The sequence below is a fragment of the Pogoniulus pusillus genome, chromosome 21, assembly GCF_015220805.1.
Source record: "Pogoniulus pusillus isolate bPogPus1 chromosome 21, bPogPus1.pri, whole genome shotgun sequence".
Taxonomy (NCBI): Eukaryota; Metazoa; Chordata; class Aves; order Piciformes; family Lybiidae; genus Pogoniulus; species Pogoniulus pusillus.
Window position 1 is genome coordinate 21,927,416 of NC_087284.1, and position 21,988 is coordinate 21,949,403.

Consider the following 21,988-nt stretch of genomic DNA (forward strand, 5'->3'; position numbering starts at 1 on the left):
TCCAGAGAAGGGTGGCTGGAACACAGCCCTGTGAGCAGAGGGCTCTAATGATTGGGCAGGGGTGGGTGATAGGTTGGACTGGATGATCTTGGAGCACAGCCCAGTGAGGAGAGGCTGAGGGAGCTGGGGGTGTGCAGCCTGCAGAAGAGGAGGCTCAGGGGGGACCTCATTGGTGTCTACAACTACCTGAAGGGAGGCTGTAGCCAGGTGGGGTTGGGCTCTTCTCCCAGGCAACCAGCAACAGAACAAGGGGACACAGTCACAAGCTGTGCCAGGGGAGATCTAGGCTGGATGTTAGGAGGAAGTTGTTGGCAGAGAGAGTGATTGGCATTGGAATGGGCTGCCCAGGGAGGTGGTGGAGTCGCTGTCCCTGGAGGTGTTGAAGCCAAGCCTGGCTGAGGCACTTAGTGCCATGGTCTGGTTGACTGGCCAGGGCTGGGTGCTAGGTTGGGCTGGATGAGCTTGGAAGTCTCTTCCAACCTGCTTGATTCTATGATTCCACGATTCTAATTTTGGAGGCCTGAGTGCAAGAGTCATTAAAACCAGGACATTCAGGGTGTGCTCTGCATGGTACTGCCTCTGTGGTCATTTTGTCCTCCTCAAGCAATCTGTGTTGAAGATTAACTTCTACATTTCAGGAACGTCTTTTGCTTTCTTTACTGCCTGCTCACATTGCCATGGAAATGAAAGCAGAGATCATTCAGAGGTTACAAGGTCCCAAGGCTGGCCAGCTGGAGAACACCAACAACTTCCACAACTTGTATGTCAAAAGGCACACCAACGTCAGGTACTGTACTGCAGTCACATCTGTCCCCAGCGTCCAGGAGAGTATGGCAAGGGAATACTGAGCAACAGCTAAGGAAATATTGGTCTCATTTGTTCTTTTCAATGGCTTCTGTGCTCCAGAAGAGGAACAAAGGTGATGAGACAAGGGAGCTGATTCAAAAAAGCCACACTTCCACAGAATCAGTCAGGGTTGGAAGGGACCACAAGGATTATCTAGTTCCCTACCCTAGAGACACCCTACCCTAGAGCAGGCTGCACACAGCCTCAGCCAGCCTGGCCTCAAACACCTCCAGCCATGGGGCCTCAACCACCTCTCTGGGCAACCCCTGCCAGCCTCTCACCACTCTCCTGCTCAACAACTTCCTCCTCACCTCCACTCTCACTCTCCTCACCTCCAGTTTTGCTCCATTCCCCCCACTCCTGACACTCCCTCACAGCCTCCACAGTCCCTCCCCAGCTCTCTTGGAGCCCCCTGCAGACCCTGCAAGGCCACCAGAAGGTGCCCTGGGAGCCTCCTCTGCTCCAGCCTGCACAGTCCCAACTCTTTCAGGCTGTGCTCACAGCAGAGCTGCTGCAGCCTCTCAGCATCCTCCTGGCCCTGCTCTGGGCACTCTGCAGCATCTCCACAGCCCTCTTGTCCCAGGGGCTCCAGAGCTGGATGCAGCACTCCAGGTGGGCTCTCAGCAGAGCACAGCAGAGGGGCAGGATCAGCTCCCTGGCCCTGCTGGCCACACTGCTGCTGCTGCAGCCCAGCCTCTGCTTGGCTTTCTGGGCTGCAAGTGCACACTGCTGGCTCCTGTGGAGCTTCTCATCAACCAACTTAACTCATCCACCAACTTTAACTAGCCTTTAACACCAACTCACCCACCACTTTAGCCTTCTTCATGTTGTCTTCATTTGGCTGGGTTGAAGTCCAGAATCTTGCTTTCATGTGTACAAGTCAAACCTGTCATTTGTGTCAGTTAGGTTAATTTTGACTTTGGAATTCTCACAGAATCACAGACACATCCAGGCTGGAAAAGATCCTCAGGATCATGAATCTGCCTGGCTGCTCTCAGCCACTCTGTCCCCAGCCTGTAGTGTTGCTTGGGGTTGTTGTGGCCAAAGTGTAGAATGCTGAACTTAGCTTTATTAAACCTCATCCCATTGGCCTCTGCCCACCCATGCAGCCTGGCCAGGTCCCTCTGCAGGGCTCTGCTACCCTCCAGCAGCTCCATACCTGCTCCTAGCTTAGTGTCATCTGCAAACCTAATGTGGGTTTACCTATAAATTTACTCATCCTGCCCTGCAGAGGGGTTGGACTCTCTATGAGGAGAGGCTGAGGGAGCTGGGATTGTTTAGCCTCAAGAAGAGGAGGCTCAGGGCTAATCTCATTGCTGTCTACAGCTACCTGAAGAGAAGTTGCAGCCAGGTGGGGATCAGTCTCTTCTGCCAGGCAACCAGCAATAGAACAAGGGGACAGAGTCTCAAGTTGTGCTATACAGGCTGGATGTTAGGAGGAAGTTGCTGGCAGAGAGAGTGATTGGCATTGGAATGGGCTGCTCAGGGAGGTGGTGGAGTCTGTTGCTGGAGGTGTTGAAGCCAAGCCTGGATGAGGCACTTAGTGCCATGGTCTGGTTGCTTGGCTAGGGCTGGGTGCTGGTTTGGACTGGCTGATCTTGGAGGTCTCTTCCAACCTGGCTGATTCTATGATCCTATGAGAAGATGATGTCTGGAGGTCCCTTCCAGCCCCTGAGGTTCCGTGGCTCTCTGACTCGCCCTCTCCGTTCAGCAGAGGCTGTTTGATGTGGCGTACCTCTGGGAAGGGCAGAATGCCTACCTTCACTTCATGTGTGTGCATTGGGAAATCTTGAGTGCTGCAGAAGGGAGCTGTGACCGAGCTGCTGTTTCTGTCTCTCTTGCAGCATCCTGTACGCCGACATCGTGGGGTTCACGCGCCTGGCCAGTGACTGCTCTCCAGGGGAGCTGGTGCACATGCTGAACGAGCTGTTCGGCAAGTTCGATCAGATAGCAAAGGTGGGTCTCTGCTGGGCTGCTGCGCTCAGGGTCACTAAGGCAGCCACCTTGGACGTCTTGTCTTTTCATCTCAGAGGCTCTTCTACCTTCAGACAGCATTGCTGAGGCTGTGGCAGGAAGATCAGTTTTGAAAGGTGAAAAAAAACCCCTCATGTCTCAGGTCTGAGTGCAGCAGTGTCTTTCTGCTGGTGCAGCAAGGGCACACTGTCTCAAGGTGTGCCAGGGCAGGTCTAGGCTGGATGTTAGGAGGAAGCTGTTGGCAGAGAGAGTGATTGGCATTGGAATGGGCTGCCCAGGGAGGTGGTGGAGTCACTGTGCCTGGAGGTGTTGAAGAAAAGCCTGGATAAGGCACTTAGTGCCATGGTCTGGTTGATTGGCTAGGGCTGGGTGCTAGGTTGGACTGGATGATCTTGGAGTTCTCTTCCAACCTGGTTGATTCTATGATTCTATGATTCTATGACACCATGGGAAACCCAAGAGTCATTTGGTCAGCAAGGACCAAACAAAACAGCTCATAAAGCTTAATGGCTGATGGCCAGCTCTTTAAGCAGACTTTTTGCAATAACAAAGATGAAGAAAATCAAGACAGAGAACTGATGCATTGCATTTTTTTTCTCTCTAAAAATCATTTAGATTCATAGAATCATAGAGGAGGCTCCCAGGGCACCTTGTTGCCTTTCAGTATCTGAAGGGGGCTACAAAAGAGCTGGGGAGGGACTTTTTAGGCTATCAGGGAGTGACAGGACTGGGGGAATGGAGCAAAGCTGGAGGTGGGGAGAGTGAGAGTGGAGGTGAGAAGGAAGTTGTTGAGCAGGAGAGTGGTGAGAGGCTGGCAGGGGTTGCCCAGGGAGGTGGTTGAGGCCCCATGGCTGGAGGTGTTTGAGGCCAGGCTGACTGAGGCTGTGTGCAGCCTGCTCTAGGGTAGGGTGTCCCTGGGCATGGCAGGGGGTTGGCACTGGCTGCTCCTTGTGGTCCCTTCCAACCCTGCCTGATTCTATGATTTCCAACACTATTGTCTGGGATCAGTTAAAGACAATAATTTGCATTGTCTTAGAGTACAAAAGACAGAAATGAGATTACAATTGCTAGTTTCAGAGACCATTGCACAGTCTGTCTTCAGAGATGTCAATATGGGAGTCTGGATCTTTGGATCTCCTATTTCAAGCAAAACTAGTTTATTTAGATTTCATACATGATACTTCCATTTAGTTCTGTAATCTGAGGTGTGAACAGCACTGCAGAAAAATGCTTTGCAGCAATCCTACTTCCTTGGTTGTGTGCATTGAGGAGTGTAACAGATGGAGGAATCTGTATAAAAGCTGCTGACAGCACTTCTCTTTTAGCAGGCCCAGTCCTTGTCTACAGAAAGAAGTAGTGGAATTAAGTAGAGCAATTTTTCTAATACCATCTAAGTCAATCTCTGTAGTAGCAATGCTGCATTTGTGTAGTTCCAGTTGAAAGTGACCATCTCATCTTCTTCCTCCAGGAAAATGAATGCATGAGGATTAAAATCCTAGGGGATTGCTATTACTGTGTTTCTGGGCTACCTATATCACTGCAAAATCATGCCAAGAACTGTGTGAAAATGGGACTGGACATGTGTGAAGCCATTAAGTAAGTGCCAACAGTTTATTACATATTCAGCTGTGTAAATTCTGTCTCTTGTCTGCCTGTGGCTGTGCTTGCTGGTTGAAACGTGCAGACCTGCAGTAGTCAGTGTGTTTCACTACAGGGTCCAGCATGGTTCATCTTGATCTCAGCCTCAGCAAAGAAATGTGTTGAGGTGTTGGGTTGTGCCAGACCTGTCTCATTACTCTATCATAAAGATTATCACAGTATCACAGTATCACTAAGGTTGGAAGAGACCTCATAGATCATCAAGTCCCACCCTTTACCACAGAGCTCAAGGCCAGACCATGGCACCAAGTGCCACGTCCAGTCCTGCCTTGAACAGCTCCAGGGACGGCGACTCCACCACCTCCCCGGGCAGCCCATTCCAGTGCCCAATGACTCTCTCAGGGAAGAACTTTCTCCTCACCTCCAGCCTAAATTTCCCCTGGCACAGCCTGAGGCTGTGTCCTCTCGTTCTGGTGCTGGCCACCTGAGAGAAGAGAGCAACCCTCACCTATATTTATATATATATACATATATATATATACATATATACATATATATATATACACATATATATATATAAAGGGCCTAGAGCATTACTTATATGAAGAAAGGCTGAGAGAGCTTGGACTGTTCAACCTGGAGAAGAGAAAGCTGAGGGGGGAGAAACTCATCAATGTTTTTAAGTACCTGAAGGGAAACTGCAAAGAAGATGGAGCAAGGGTCTTCAGTGGTGCCCAGTGAGAAGGGCAGGGATGATGGGCTCAACCTTAAATAGAGGAGGTTCCCTCTGGGCATCAGGAGTCACTGTTTTGGTTGTGAGGGTAACTCAACAGTGAGCACAGGTTGCCCAGGGAGGTTGTGCAATCTCCATCCTTGACCGTTACAGCCCCAAGCAGCCTTCTCTAGCTGGACTCGTTTTGAGCAGCACTTGGACTCAGCGGTCTCCAGATGCCGCTTCTGACCTCACTGTTCTGTGATTACAAGATGGTAAATGTCCTAATAGATATCACTTAGGATGAGGAAGCTTTGGTTTTTTGCAGTCACGGTGCTGCCACCTACCAGAGCCATGCAGCATTGTGAGAGGCCAGAGATTCTGGCTCCTTCTGAGCGTGGAGTTCGGTGGTGGTCAGCAGCAGCTGCCCCTCCATAACTGAGATGCCTCAGAGTGCTATTTTGATTGGTAAAGTGGAAAAAAACCCACCTAAAGGTCCTGTTCAGTGTATGACCACCTTGCTGCTTTCTCCCTCCACGACAGGAAGGTGAGAGATGCGACTGGAGTGGATATCAATATGCGCGTGGGAGTGCACTCCGGGAACGTGCTGTGCGGAGTCATCGGCCTGCAGAAGTGGCAGTATGATGTGTGGTCGCATGATGTGACTCTGGCTAACCACATGGAAGCTGGAGGGGTGCCAGGGTAAGAGGCTACTCTGTTGATCTTGGATTTCCCATTGGAATGGGCTGCCCAGGGAGGTGGTGGAGGCACCGTCCCTGGGGGTCTTCAAGAAAAGACTGGATGAGGCACTTAGTGCCATGGTCTGGTTGATTGGTTAGGGCTGGGTGCTAGGTTGGACTGGATGATCTTGGAGGTCTCTTCCAACCTGGTTGATTCTATGATATGATATGATATGATTCTATGATATGATATGATATGTAGATTTTTGTGCCATGGAGACATGCATAGAATCATAGAATCATAGACTCAGGCAAGTTGGGAGAGACCTCCAAGCTCATCCAGTCCAACCTAGCACCCAGCCCTAGCCAATCAACCAGACCATGGCACTAAGTGCCTCAGCCAGACGTTTCTTGAACACCTCCAGGGATGGTGACTGCACCACCTCCTTGGGCAGCCCATTCCAATGGCTCTGTGTCCAGTTCTGGGCTCCTCAATTCAAGAGAGATGTTGAGGTGCTGGAAGGTGTCCAGAGAAGGGCAACAAAGCTGGTGAGGGGCCTGGAACACAAACCCTGTGAGGAGAGGCTGAGGGAGCTGGGGGTGTGCAGCCTATAGAAGAGGAGGCTCAGGGCAGAGCTCATTGCTGTCTACAACTACCTGAAGGGAGGTTGTAGCCAGGTGGGGGGTGGCTTCTTCTCCCAGGCAGCCAGCAACAGAACAAAGGGACACAATCTCAAGTTGTTCTGGGGGAGGTCTAGGCTGGATGTTAGGAGGAAGTTCCTGGCAGAGAGAGTGATTGGCATTGGAATGGGCTGCCCAGGGAGGTGGTGGAGGCACTGTCCCTGGAGGTGTTCAGGAAAAGCCTGGCTGAGGCACTTAGTGCCATGGTCTGGTTGACTGGCTAGGGCTGGGTGCTAGGTTGGGCTGGGTGAGCTTGGAGCTGTCTTCCAACTTGGTTGATTCTGTGATTCTATGATTCCCAAAGGACGTGAGGCTCCAACATGCTATGATCATCTTTATACTCAGCTTTCACAGAGAAGCCTGAACTAATTCTTTGTGCTGTCCTGAAAAAAATGAAAGACAGAAACCAGGCACTCAGTTTTCCCTGTGCCTCAAAGAGTACTTTTGGGGTGGATGGAGACCTTTAGATCTATGCTTATTGTGACTGCTAAAAACAAGATTAGAGGGGCTGTAAATGAAGAGATAGGAGCCTAGAAAAGAATATATCCAACAGCAAGTAAAAAAAAGGGGTTAATATTATGCATTTGATTACTTTTTGTGATTCTGTCATTGCTTTAAAATCTCATTGCAGCCGTGTTCACATCACCTCAGTCACCTTAGCACATTTGAATGGAGCTTACAAAGTGGAAGATGGGGACGGAGATGTGAGGGACCCTTACCTGAAAGAGCATAATGTTAAGACTTACTTTGTAATCAATCCTAAGGTGAGTAGCACTTTTATTCTGTGGACAGTCATAGTTGTTTCTGAGCAGGACCACTGACCACTTTATTGAGTTATTCACTACCCCATATATATATATACATATATATATATACACAAAATACCATATATATATACACTACCATATATATAGAGAGATAAAAGATGTAACTGCTGCCTACAGATGTATAATGTTTGCCTTGCAAATCTTTCCTGCCCTTTAGAAATGAGTCTCTAATGTTTCCCAGCAGTGTCATTATGAACCGCAGGTTCTTAGCGTCTCTTCGTTTTTCAAGCTCCAGAGCATGCAGATGTTTGGTCCCAGATGATGCATTACTGCTTCAAAAGGTAATGAACACCGAGGCTGATATGACTTCTTATCCTCTGTCAACCAGGGAGAGAAGAGAAGCCCTCAGCACCACATTAGACCTCGACACACTCTTGATGGGGCCAAAATGAGAGCTTCTGTCCGCATGACCCGGTACCTGGAATCTTGGGGAGCAGCCAAGCCATTTGCACACTTGCACCACAGGGACAGCATGACCACTGAAAACGGCAAGATTAGCACAACAGTAGGGGCCTACTTATGTAATTTCCTACAATTTAGCAATATTTGAGAGGAAAAAGGTGCTCACTGCTAAGTACCTGCTTGTTTGTGATGGAAGAAGATAGATGCTCGCTACTAAATGCTTGCTAATTTCTCAGAGATGAAGGTACACACCTTTGTGCAGGTCTGGAACTCAGTGAAGCTGCTGGGAGCCCTTCCACTGGCATGGGAGCTGTAGATTAGACTGTAAGGAGCCATGTCTTGCTGGAAGTGCATCTCTGAGTCATAAGGAGACCTACATACTTATTAAAATACACTAATAGTCTTGAGCCCCAGTCACAGCACATCTAGTGGCTGCTGTTCACCTTGTGGAAAGATGCCTTTGGGAAGGAACACCTAAGATCCAGAGACATTCCCTGACATTTATTGGGTATTTAGCCACAATCTCCATTTGGAACATGACCAGACCTGGAGCAAAGGCTGTGAAGTTGGAATATCCTTCTATTACCTGATGTGGTATCATTAGAAGAATCCTCAGGGGAACCAAATCTATACTCACTGCACCATCTGCTTTTGATGGTGCACAATCCACTCCTCAGCTGTGGCCTAAGCTTCAAGAGCTGTAGTGCAATGTTACATCTCTTACATGAAACAGACACTACTTCTAGTTTTGCTAACACTATTTCACCTCTGTTAGTAAGACACTGTGCACCCACAGCTCCTATGTTGCATTACCTTCTGGTTCCAAAAAGTGCAAACACAAAGATCAACTCTAACAGTTTTCAACGCTGGCATTCAGGGTTTTCTTCTGTTACAATGTGAGGACATAGGATTGAGCCACCTAAGCCTTCTTGTTCAGTAAACACAGTGCATCCAAAGGTGGATTGTGGTGTGTTCAGGCAGTCCCCAGCCCTCACTCTTTACTGCCTGTCTGTCACCTCTCCCATCTGGAGGTTTTCCTCAAAAGCACTTAACATTGTTCGTTAGCTGATGAAGCTGGTAGGAGTTTGGGTTACATTAAAACAGTGGTGGCTTTGAAGCAGTGACATTCTAGTAAAGCAAGACATTCTTCAGACAGTTGTGAGAGTTCTATTTAGTGTTTATGCTAGATCAGTTTGTGTTTATTCAGTGTTTATAATGATAGATCAGTTCATGTAGTGTTTATACTGATAGGTCAGTTCATGTAGTGTTTATAATGATAGATCATGTAGAGTTTATAATGATAGATCAGTTCATGTTGTGTTTATATTGATAGGTCAGTTCATGCAGTGTTTATATTGATAGATCATGTAGAGTTTATAATGATAGGTCAGTTCATGTAGTGTTTATATTGATAGGTCAGTTCATGTAGTGTTTATATTGATAGATCATGTAGAGTTTATAATGATAGGTCAGTTCATGTAGTGTTTGTAATGATAGATCAGTTCATGTAGTGTTTATATTGATAGATCAGTTCATGTAGTGTTTGTAATGATAGGTCAGTTCATGTAGTGTTTATAATGATAGATCAGTTCATGTAGAGTTTATAATGATAGGTCAGTTCATGTAGTGTTTATAATGATAGGTCAGTTCATGTAGTGTTTGTAATGATAGATCAGTTCATGTAGTGTTTATATTGATAGATCATGTAGAGTTTATAATGATAGGTCAGTTCATGTAGTGTTTATATTGATAGATCAGTTCATGTAGTGTTTATATTGATAGATCAGTTCATGTAGTGTTTGTAATGATAGATCAGTTCATGTAGTGCTTATAATGATAGTTCAGTTTGTGTTTATTCAGTGTTTATAATGATGGATCAGTTTAGTCAGTGTTTATGATGATAGACCCTGACTACTCCACTTTCACTCTTGGCTGGATTCTTCTTTCAGACAGTTTTGATCTAATGCTAAAACTCTTTGTATTGAAACCTTTTCTTCTCCTTACTTGACTCTGTTCTCAAGACTATCTTTAGAACAAGTTGATGTCATCAAACTCCTAGCTGAGAGGTGTTTTTCTTTCATTTTAGGATGTTCCAATGGGGCAGTATCATTTTCAGCGTTGCAGAGAAAGGTAAAGAAATCCATTTTCAGAATCTTACACATGCAAGGCCTTTGGCACAGTCCTGCACCACAGCCTGGTCTCCAAGCTGCTGAAACATGGGTTTAATGGGTGGACCACGAGCTTGGAGGTCTTTTACAGCCCAGTTGATTCTATGATCACTGGTCTACCTCTAGGGTACAGCCTCATGGTTAAGAGACTAACACAGCTGCAGGGGAAAATGACTCCAGCTCATTTAATGATGTTTGGTACGTGTTAGGAGGAAGCTGTTGGCAGAGAGAGTGATTGGCATTGGAATGGGCTGCCCAGGGAGGTGGTGGAGTCACCATCCCTGGAGGTGTTCAAGAAGAGGCTGGATGAGTTTGGGTGATTTTTCTTAAGTGGAGGGGGGGGCAGGTAATACCCAAACCATCCCATCCTTATCTTGGTGCCCAACGTGGGGCTGCTGTGGCAGCAGGAATGTTAAAGGGTTATTATCCTCCCAAGCTGATGCCAGCTCTCATCCCATTCTTCATGTTTAGTGAAAGTGTAATAACCTTACAAAGTATCTTCTCACATTTTTCATTTCAGAACAAAGTCACAGAAAAGAAGATTTGAGGAGGAACTGAATGAGAGGATGATCCAGGCCATTGATGGAATCAATGCTCAGAAGTATGTTTTTATCCTCTGTTGTCTCCTTCCTTCAGCTTTGACATAGATCTGCAGCAGAGGCTATTGTTTATTATTCCTACATGCACAGAGAAGTCTGAAAACAGCAAAGATGTCACCATTACTGGGGCAGGAAACACTGCACCTTGTGAAGATAGGCTGCACAGGGGCATTCCTGATGTGTGGGATATGACAATGCTTGTGAATCATATGAAAAGGGTTTGGCTCATCCTGACTTTCATGGCAAAAGGATATTTGCTCTGTAAGCCTTCATGTCTGTGCACTCATAGCCATAGCTCCTCAGGATTATCTCATCTGAGAGCAGAGAAGTAAGACTTAAGTGACAGCTTACTCAGGAATCTGAATTATGTGAAAGTTGATACTTCACAGCTTCCCTGTAGTCATGGTTTGGTGTCTTTGGTTTAAGTAGTTGGGTGATTTCTTAAGGAAGGATAAGCTTGGTGGCATATTGAAATGCTCTGGGGAGGCAACGTGGCCTTAATGTTTCCTGTGTCCTAGAAAGACCTAGAGGTGGTACTGATGGCCCTGGAGCAGAGCCCTGTGAGGAGAGGCTGAGGGAGCTGGGGGGGTGCAGCCTGCAGCAGAGGAGGCTCAGGGCAGAGCTCATTGCTGTCTGCAGCTGCCTGCAGGGAGGCTGCAGCCAGGTGGGGTTGGGCTCTGCTTCCAGGCAGGCAGGGACAGAAGAAGGGGACAGAGGCTGAAGCTGTGCCAGGGCAGGTCTAGGCTGGATGTTGTTAGGAAGTTGTTGTCAGAGAGAGTGATTGGCATTGGAATGGGCTGCCCAGGGAGGTGGTGGAGTCACTGTCCCTGGAGGTGTTGAAGCCAAGCCTGGCTGAGGCACTTAGTGCCATGGTCTGGTTGGTTGGGCAGGGCTGGGTGCTAGGTTGGGCTGGAGGAGCTTGGAGGTCTTTTCTAACCTAGTTGATTCTGTGATCACTAATCTACCTCTAGTGTACAGGCTCATGGTTGAGAGACTAACACATCTGCAAGGGAAAGTTACTCCACCTCATTTAATGATGTTTGGTACAGTTTTGTTCTTTTCCACCTCATTTAATGATGTTTGGTACAGTTTTGTTCAGAAGAGGAGGTGATCGTTTGTAACTTATCCACCCCTCTTGCATAGTGCAACAGTGTGCTGCTTAAAGGTGTCTTGAGAAGGACTGCTCTCAGGTTCTCATCTGCACACCTGATACACTTTGGAGGACTGGAACAGCAGTGTAAGAATGATCTGTCTCTTCTTTGATTGTCCTTAGCAATGACACACAGGAAAAATGGTGCACCTGACTCTCTGTTTCGTGTGTATGATGACAAATGGCATTGAAAGGAAAGGGGTGTTTGCTGTTGTCTCTTTTACTGTCAGTACACCTCACCATATACATTGCAATACACAAGAACTTGCTTTATTTTAAGTGACTTTCTGATTTTACTGCATTTCAGTAGTAGAAAAAGACAGTTCTAGTGGGAGGTGTCCCTGCCTATGGCAGGGGGTTGGAACTGGATGATTTTTGAGGTCCCTTCCAACCTGAACCATTCTGTGGTTCATGTGTCAGCTACAGTGTTCCTTTCTCTTCCAGGCAGTGGCTGAAATCTGAGGACATTCAAAGAATATCACTTCTTTTCTATAATAAGACTCTGGAAAAAGAGGTAAGTTATTTTCACTGCAGGTTCAGGGCTGATTCTTTCTTTGCCTCTTCCTAAGTGAGGCTTTTATCCCTTGCTTTTGTTCCACAGAGCTGTGCTCACTGTCCCTGTCCTGCAAGAAGTGCTCAAACCTTATTTCAGCACATGTAAAGAGGGCATTTTATCAATGTGATGCCCAAGAGTCCTTTCCTGTTTGTAGGGCTCTGTAGTTCACTTGAACTCAAGTTCTGGAGCCTCCAACACAAGCAGGACATGGAACTGTTTGAGCCAGTCCAGAGGAGGCCACAAAGATGCTGAGAAGGCTGCAGCAGCTCTGCTATGAGGGCAGGCTACAAGAGTTGAGGCTCTGCAGCCTGGAGAAGGCTTTCAGAAGACTTTATAGAGGCCTTCCAGTATCTGAAGGGGACCTACAGGAAGGCTGGAGAGGGACTCTTGACAAGACCTTGTAATGCCAGGACAAGGGGTAATGGGTTTAAAGTGGCAGAGGGGACATTTAAGCTGGATGTTAGGAAGTTGTTTGCAGTGAGGGTGGTGAGACACTGGCACAGGTTGCCCAGGGAGGTTGTGGCTGCTCCCTTCCTGGAGGTGTTCAAGGCCAGTTTGGATGAGGCCTTGAGCAACCTGTTCTAGTGGGAGGTGTCCCTGCTTATGGTGGGGGCTTAGAACTGGATGATCCACTTGGTGCCATGGTCTGGCCTTGAGCTCTGTGGTAAAGGGTTGGACTTGATGATCTGTGAGGTCTTTTCCAACCCTGATGATACTGTGATACTGTGATACTGTGATACTGTCTCTTCCAACCTAAACCACTCTGTGATTCTATGATTCTAATTTCTTGACATTTTCCTGGTCTTAGCAAAAGGGGGAGGAGGTTTGGTAGTGCAAATGTGATGTAAGTGGGACAAAGAACTGCTAAATTCCATCACCTGCATCCTCAAAGGCATTTATCAGACTCCAAGGGTTTATTTTTTCCACCTTTTGCCACGTCTCAGATGTTCCAGATGCAGTCATGACAGTCTTGTCATGGTGTCACGTGCATGGGAGGTTACTTCATGTGCACAGGATGCTCACAGACATTCCTGGGAATCAGAAATGGGGTTTAAGAATGCCTAGCTGACTTGGATATAACACACTTAAGTGTTCTCATGACTAGAATCATAGGATCAAGCAGGTTGGAAGAGACCTCCAAGCTCCTCCAGTCCAACCTAGCACCCAGCCCTGTCCAGTCAACCAGACCATGGCACTGAGTGCCTCAGCCAGGCTTTTTTTAAACACGATCATCTCCTCTCTAAAACAGAGTCGCTCTGAGCAGATTGCACAGCATCACAATGGCCAGGTGGGTTTGGAATCTCTCCTCAGGGGACTGCACAACCTCTCTGGGCAGCGTGCTCCAGGGCTCCAGCACCCTCAGAGCAAAGTCTGTCCTCCTCCTCAGATGGAATACCCAGCTTCCACTTTGTGCCTGGCCCCATCCTCTTGCCCCCCCCACTTTAGATCTTGCTGAGGACTGAGAAGATCACTCTTCAGGCTGCTCTTCTCCAGGATAAGTAGCCCCAGGTCTCTCAGAGAGGTTGTTCCCAGCCCCTCAGCATCATCCACAACACATCAATGAATCATAGAATCATAGAATCAACCAGGTTGGAAGAGACCTCCAAGCTCATCCAGTCCAACCTAGCACCCAGCCCTGGCCAATGAAGCAGACCATGGCACTAAGTGCCTCATCCAGGCTTGGCTGCAACACCTCCAGGGATGGCGACTCCAGCACCTCCCTGGGCAGCCCATTCCAGGCCCTCACCATCTAATGATTCCAGCATGAATCTATCCATTTCCAGCTTTGCTCCATTCCCCCCAGTCCTGTCACTCCCTGACAGCCTAAAAAGTCCCTCCCCACCTTTCTTGTAGTCCCCCTTACGATACTGAAAGGCCACAAGAGGGTCACCTGGGAGCCTTCTCCTCTCCAGGCTGAACAGCCCCAACTGCCTCAGCCTCTCCTTATGTGGTGGTGAAGGAAATACTTCATTATTTTCATAGCTTTCTTTCAATTTAAAGCATCTGAAGTAATGCTCAGATTCTTTCAGAGCTCAGCAGAGCAGTGTTCCCATGGCCAACTGCCAAAGGCATGGGTTTATGCCCTTGGCAATGCATTGGGGTGAGAAAAGCTTCCCTGCTTCTTGAGGCTGTTTAGAGGATGCCATAAGGGAGAATATAGCTCTGGTGTGGTCTCTTCTGTAATGTTTCAGAGGTACACCAAAGGTGTGGACCAAAGGTGCCTCAGAGCACAGAGAAAACCATTTTATGTGCACTTTGGACAATCAAGGAATCAGGGCTTGGGAGAAAATCAGGGAGCTGAGTTATTTGGCTGTGTAGGTGCTCCCTGTAGAAATCTAATCACTTTTAAGAGTGTAGAATGCTACAGAATGGCAAAGAACTACTTGTTCTGGTCAGATTGGGTCTTGTAATGTATTTCTTGTTAATAGTTCACCAGTCCAGCTTTGATTTCAAAGAACTCAGTAAGAAGCCTGCTTTTGATTTCAACAGAAACTTTTCAGGTGCCTTAGGACCTGAAAGTATAGGAAGGAAATAAAACAAAATCATTATTTAAGCTAAGGAGTGAGTTGCCTGACTTCACTGGGAGATGTCTGCAGAGGTGTGATAACACTGAAGCTAATTTAGAAGTGGTTGGAGGTAACAGCAGAGGAAGGTCCAAAGTTACTGGAAGCATTTTTCAAAACATTTTTGCATGTTTGTTGGGGGTTTTGGTTTTTTTTTTAACTTAAACTTTTTTATCCTGAGTTTGAGCTAGTCCTGCTCTGCAGAGGAGCAGGGCAAAACCATTTTACAAGGCTAACTTAAACTGTGCTTCAAGAAGAAAACCAGTTCAATACTGTGCCTGATAACCTCTAGCCCTGCATGAGTAGATGTGGTAGCCACTGAACAGGAAATTCACTGTTGCTAAAGAGTTCCTATAGATAGGTACAGTCCTGTTCTGCAGAGGAGCAAGACAAAACCATTTTCCATGGCTAACTTAAACTGTGCTTTAAGAGGAAAACCAGTTCAATACTGTGCCTGATAACCTCTAGTCCTGCATGAGTGGTAAAGACTTCCTATACATAGATATAGTCCTGTTCTGCAGAGGAGCAAAGCAAAACCATTTCCCATGGCTGCTTGAACTGTGCTTCAAGAAGAAAACCAGTTCATACTGTGCCTGATAACCTCTAGCCCTGCATGGGTAGATGTGGTAGCCACTGAACAGGAAATTCACTGTTGCTAAAGAGTTCCTATAGATAGGTACAGTCCTGTTCTGCAGAGGAGCAAGACAAACCATTTTCCATGGCTAGCTTAAACTGTGCTTCAAGAGGAAAACAAGTTCAATACTGTGCCTGATAACCTCTAGTCCTGCATGAGTAGTAAAGACTTCCTATACATAGATAGAGGTAGTCCTGTTCTGCAGAGGAGCAAGCAAAACCATTTTCCATGGCTAACTTAAACTGTGCTTCAAGAGGAAAACCAACTGAATACTATGCCTGATAACCTCTAGCCCTGCATGAGTCGATGTGGTAGCCACTGAACAAGAAATCTACTGTTGCTAAAGAGTTCCTATAGATAGATAAAGTTAGACCTGTTCTGTAGAGGAGCAAGACAAAACAACTTTACATGGCTGCTTAAACTGTGCTTCAAGAGGAAAACCAGTTCAATACTGTGCCAGATAACCTCTAGCCCTGCATGAGTGGATGTGGTAGCCACTGAACAACAGGAAACTTCCTGTTGCTAAAGACTTCCTATACATAGATAGAGTTAGACCTGTTCTGTAGAGGGACAAGACAAAACAACTTTACAAGGCTAACTTAAATTGTGCTTCAAGAAGTAAACCAGTTCAGTACTGTGCCTGATAACCTCTAGCCCTGCATGAGTGGATGTGGTACCACTGAACCACAGGAAATTCACTGTTGCTAAAGACCTCCTTACATACCTGTGACCTTAAGCCACAGCTGGGGTTGGGTCATAGTTCAGCTGCTTTGGGAATTGTGTTTTTAACATTTGCTTTTTCTCCTTCCAGTACAGAGCAACTACTCTGCCTGCATTTAAGTACTATGTGACTTGTGCCTGTCTCATATTCTTCTGCATTTTTGTGGTGCAGATTCTGGTGTTGCCAAAGTAAGTGATATTTGGTGTGTGCTCCTTTCCCTCTGTGTTTGTTCTTTCATGTGGGTTTAAAACTGTGTAAGTAAAAGCAGTTGGAAGTGTTGCACTTCCGTGGTCAGTTCATGGAAGTCAAATTGAACAGAGAAGATTGAGAGTTTCAGCTGATTTCTTAAGTTGCATTTGTTTCTGGTTCTAAACTGTGATGGTTTGGGTGTCACCTGCCCCCCCCTCCACTCTTATGAGCCCCAAGCCTATAATAGATGTTTCATTTTAAGTTAGCCCTGCCATACACCTGTGAGTCAGAATCAGTATACATTAGTAATAGAAGTACACATGTGTGATGGTTTGGGTGTTACCTCTGTGTGTGTGTGTGTCCCCACTCTTATGAACCCCAAGCCTATAATAGATGTTTCATTTTAAGTTAGCCCTGCCATAACCTGTGAGTCAGAATCAATATACATTAGTAATAGAATTACACATGTGTGATGGTTTGGGTGTTACCCAGCCCCCAGTTTTCTGAAATCACCCAGACTGGACTCAACCAGCTGGAAGTTAAGGAATGAAGCTTTATATTTACAGCTTAGCACAATGTGCAAGTAGAGCTCTACAATAGATACAGCTATATACAGGTTAAAGGTAATACAGAAACACAACAGCCCTGCCAGAAGCCAGAGTGCCCAGGAGGGGCTGCCAACCACCCTGCCACCTTCTGCCACCCCTCTGCCTTACCCCAGACGTTGCCTTGTGTGCCAAGGAAGAATGGAGGGTCAGCCAGGGGGTTAGGAAGCAAGGTGATTAATCATGAAGGTGAGGTTAGAGAGAAATGCAGCTCAAAGCCCAGGCAGTGCCTGAATGTGTTATCTGTGTTTGGATTCTTGTTCTTACACCTCTCAGCAAGCCTATGAGTGCAGCAGACATCACCACTGTTTCCCTTTCACAGCCTGTGATCTAATTCTTCTCACTAAAACATTCTAGCTAGCCTCAAACTAGCACAGATGGTTTGGGTGTTAGCCAATTCCCCCACGTTTAAGAAAATCACCCAAATTCGACTCAAATGAGCTGGAAATTAAGGAATGAAGCTTTATATTTACAGCTTAGCACAAGACACAAGCAGATAGTTACCATAGATACAGCTAGAGACAGAAAAAGACAAGCTAAAAAGTAATGCAGAAACACAACAGCCCTCCCAGAAACCTGAGTCCCCAGGAGGGGCTCCCAACCACCCTTCCACCTTCTCCCCACCCCTCTACCTTATCCCAGACTTTGCCTTATGCTCAGGGTGAGTTTGGAGGGTTGGCCAGGGGAGGTAGGAAGCAGAAGGATTAGTCAGGTTAGAGAGAGAAGTGCAGCCTAAAAGCTGGAGAGCAACTCCAGTATCTATGTTTATGTTCTTGTTTGAATCCATCTCAGAAGCCTATGAGTGCAGCAGCCATCACCACTGGTTCCTTTTCACAGCCTAGCATCTAATTCTTCTCACCAAAATGTCCCAGCTAGGCTCAAACTAGCACAGTGAAAAATAAGCCTGTTAATTGCATTCACAGGATCACAGGATGCTAGGGGCTGGAAGGGACACAAGGAGATCATCCAGTCCAACCCCCCTGCCAAAGCAGGACCACACAATCTAGCACAGCTCACAGAGGAACACATCCAGACAGGCCTTGAAGGAGGCTCCACAACACATTATGGCAGGGCTAGCTTAAAATGAAACATCTATTATAGGTTTGGGGGAAAGGCAAGGCCTATAAAAGCTCATTCTAAAAGCTCATAGCAGTATTTCTAGCATCCAAGGTTTGATAAGATAGGGGCTGGTGCTCAAAGGAGGTATTTTTACCTCTGTGAAATTGTCAACTCTGCAGCTAAAGCAGATCAGGTGAGGGGCTTCATGTTGGCCTCTAATTCTCTTGCTTAAACAACTAAGCTTCTGGTCTCTTCTTGACATTCATTAAGTATAATTAGGTCCCACTGCATCTTTCCCTAGGCAGCCATGCTAAGCAGCTTTCCTGTGATGTCTGATGGAACAATTGCTCTCTGCTGTGGCATTCATACTGAGCAATTGCCACCTTTGTGGAACGAGTGCATGCAGAGATTGTTACTGCATCCCAGGTTCTGCTTACTGAGTATCCAGGGATGCTATTGCCACAAGACTTCCCTCTTTCCAATACACAAGAAAAGGATGAGGTGCAGCATGGAGCAAGAATGATTTCAGAAAGAGTATAGGTTATCCTTGATTTTCTTCTTCATTTAATGCCTGCTCTTTCTTTTCTTCGTGGTGTTTAGTTTTTCCATCCTACCCTGCCCTCCATTACTTCAGAGTCTCCAGGCCCACCAGTCAAATCTGATGCAAAGTGGAGTTTTCAGAGGTGTTTAATCCCTCCACAGTGCCATGGAGGCAGGGAATTGATGTGGCCAAGTCAGGAATTATAAAAAATAGAACTATTTTCTTTTCCTGGGACCCTGCCCCCAAACTATGTACAAAAACCAGTTCAGTTTATTGACAGATTGAGCTAGCTCGGGGATTTCCTCCAAAAGGATATTATAGATACAGTTAGAGGTGTAGGAAGTCAAGAAGTAGAAAGAGCTAAGCTACGAACACAGCTTTCCCCCACCATCAGTCAGGCTGAGCAGGAGATGAAGGGAACAGCAGGTCTTACTGATGCAGCAGTGATCCCTGGCTGGATTCCTCTGCAGGAGCAGCTTTCTGACGCTGCAGGCAATATCCAATCATAGAGCTCCACGCCACAGAAGCCCTGAGGCGAGTGGCAGAGCTGCCACACTCAGAAATGGCTCCAGCACTTCTTCCTGAGTGGGATGGGTGTGGAACAACGCTGCCTTCACAGTGGCAGGGCAGAGCCAAAACTGCCAGTGGCCCCAGTCCAGGAGGCAGCCAGGAAGTTGGCTGCTGATATGGTCTGGGAGAGAGCGGTCCAGATGCTGCCACTGACTCTCAAAGGACCCCAGGGCTTGCCAAGCCTGCAGGTTTGCACAGAATGGTGCCAAGTGGGGAGAACTATCCAGAAGTGGGGACAAGATAAAACTGAAAGCCATGCAAAAAGGCAGGAGCCAGCCAAAAGCAGGCAGCCAAAAGCAGGGACAGTGCAGTCATGGCAGGAACCTGCCCTTCGCAGTGGCAGGGGACTCTCCAGATGGGAACTCTCAAGGCAGGAGCCCTTGCTCTGTTCATCCTTTTCTACACAAAGTGTCCATTTACTGTTTATAGTGGGTGTGAACACCCAGCCAACCACCGGCCTGATTCCAGCTCAGGCTGCCACATGGCTCAGCACATGTGCAGAAAGGCAGCTTATGCTGCCCCCCTTCAGGCCCACAGGGAAGCAGGGGGAAGCAGTTTTAGTGCCTCCTCCCATTCAAACCCATGGAGTGGGAGGGAGAAGAAAGGAATTTGGGGTACCCCTGGACACACAGAGTGTTAGAGGTTGGAAGGGACCCAAGGAGATCATCGAGTCCAGCCCCCCTGCCAGAGCAGGACCACACAGTCTAGCACAGATCACAGTGCTATCCACTCATAAAACAGGGCTCTTCTGGCTGAAAAGCACCATCACAGCTAGCACAGGTTCCAGCTGCAGGACACAGGGAGCTGGACATCACTGTCCCATGCAGATGTGCTTCCTACCTTTGGCAGGGACCGTGCACTGCTGAGGAGTTTATTTGCCATGTCTTTGAAACTCTTCAACGATTATAGAATCAGCAGCACCAAAGTAAAGCAGTCAGGATCTTGTTTAACACAGCCTTTCTACAGTAAAAGCAGAACAAAACAGTGCTGCCCTTGATGCCCTTTGCCATTTAATGATTTGTAATTGACAAAGCCAGTTCAGGCATTCCTGAGCTGAGGAAACAGCAGGGGAAAAAAACCCTGTCGTTCTAGCAGGATGTTACCTGCCCCCACAGCTCTAATGAAGTCACCCAGACTAGACTCAGCCAAGCTGGAAATTAAGGATGAAGCTTTCTATTTACAGCTTAGCACAAGCAGGTATTTACAATCTCTACAGCTACAGACAGAAATAGACAAGGTAAAAAGTGATACAGGAGCACAGCAGCCCTCCCAGAAACCTGAGTCCCCAGGAGGGGCTCCCAACCACCCTTCCACCTCCCTTCCACCCCTCTCCCTTACCCCAGACTTTGCTTTATGTGCAAGGTGAGTTTGGAGGGTTGTCCAGGGAGGGTTAGGAAGCAGAAGGATTAGTTACACAGACAGCAGGTTAGGGAGAAAAGTGCAGGCAGCCAGAGACACACAGCCACTGTGTTGTCTGTGTTTGTGTTCTGGTTTTTAGCCATCTCAGCAAGCCTATGAGAGCAGCAGCCATCACCACTGTTTCCTTTTCACAGCCTAGCATCTAATTCTCCTCACCAAAATATCCCAGCCAGGCTCAAACCAGCACACATAGGGATTAGAATTGTTGTTCCACAGTGCTGATGTTTGGAAGTGGCAACTTACACCTGGCAACTTTTATGTTGTGCTGCTATGTGCCAAGAAAGATCATGCTGCAGCTGTGTAACAGAGGAATTAATGCACCTTCTCCTTTTGTTCTAGAACATCTATTCTTGGAATTTCATTTGGGGCTGCATTTCTCTTGCTTTCCTTCATTTTGTTTATCTGCTTTGCTGGACAGCTTTTGGTAGGTATAAAAGGAACCGTTTCTTTCTAACGAACCTGTTCAGATTGTGCAAAGTCACTCTGCTTTTGCAGAGGAACAGCTGAGTGGCAAAGGGTTGCCTGCTCAGGCTTCTCTTTTGTCCATGCTAACGTGCTGTAAAGTGTCCTCATTTATCTGAAACACAAACAAATTGCATTGTAGTGACTGCCTGGACCTGCACTGCTGTTCTCTTTTGCCTGTGAGGCTGGAACCTCTCAGAGTTTGCATTATTGTTTGATTGATTCCTTTCAGCAGTTTTTGCTGTGTGGTGCTGACTGGAGGTGACTCCTAAGTCCTTTGACTTGGGGCATTTGTGTATTTATTTAAGTGTGTAAAAAACCATGTTCTGAATCTAAAACATATGCCACAAGAGCCATTTCAGTTGATTTTATAGTGAAATTCTAGTTCTCCTACTGAGCTTTCCAGAAGCATTGTAATGCCTGTTAGTGTACTCAGAATCACAGGTTGGAAAAGACCTCTGAGATCATCAAGTCCAACCTAGCACCTAACCTTCCTAATTAACTAAATCAGGTCCCTCTGCACAGGGCTGCTCTCCAGCAGATCACCTCCCAGCCCCTACTGGTGCAGTTTATTATTCCTCTCCAGACGCAGGACTCTGCACTTGTCCTTGCTGAACTTCATCTGGTTCCTCTGTGCCCATATAATGTATCACAGCATCACAGTATCACAGTATCACAGCATCACAGCATCACAGCATCACAGCATCACAGGATCACCAAGGTTGGAAGAGACCTCACAGATCATCAAGTCCAACCCTTTAGCACAGAGCTCAAGGCCAGACCATGGCACCAAGTGCCACGTCCAGTCCTGCCTTGAACAGCTGCAGGGACGGCGACTCCACCACCTCCCCGGGCAGCCCATTCCAGTGTCCAATGACTCTCTCAGGGAAGAACTTTCTCCTCACCTCCAGCCTAAATTTCCCCTGGTGCAGCCTGAGGCTATGTCCTCTTGTTCTGGTGCTGGCCACCTGAGAGAAGAGAGCAACCTCCTCCTGGCCACAACCTCCCCTCAGGTAGTTGTAGACAGCAA

The 21,988-nt window shown here is 47.1% G+C and overlaps 1 protein-coding gene across 1 annotated transcript in view; it reads left to right on the forward strand.

Annotated features, from left to right (window-relative positions):
* ADCY2 (adenylate cyclase 2) overlaps nt 1–21,988 on the forward strand; it is a 126,701-nt gene that overhangs the window by 75,520 nt on the left and 29,193 nt on the right. The window contains exons 5-15 of the mRNA XM_064161222.1: nt 639–787; nt 2,691–2,802; nt 4,289–4,416; nt 5,675–5,833; nt 7,124–7,256; nt 7,648–7,824; nt 9,808–9,851; nt 10,410–10,490; nt 12,083–12,152; nt 16,204–16,301; nt 20,836–20,920. Of these exons, the coding sequence (XP_064017292.1) occupies nt 639–787; nt 2,691–2,802; nt 4,289–4,416; nt 5,675–5,833; nt 7,124–7,256; nt 7,648–7,824; nt 9,808–9,851; nt 10,410–10,490; nt 12,083–12,152; nt 16,204–16,301; nt 20,836–20,920 (1,236 nt within the window). The remainder of the gene's footprint in view (nt 1–638; nt 788–2,690; nt 2,803–4,288; nt 4,417–5,674; nt 5,834–7,123; nt 7,257–7,647; nt 7,825–9,807; nt 9,852–10,409; nt 10,491–12,082; nt 12,153–16,203; nt 16,302–20,835; nt 20,921–21,988) is intronic.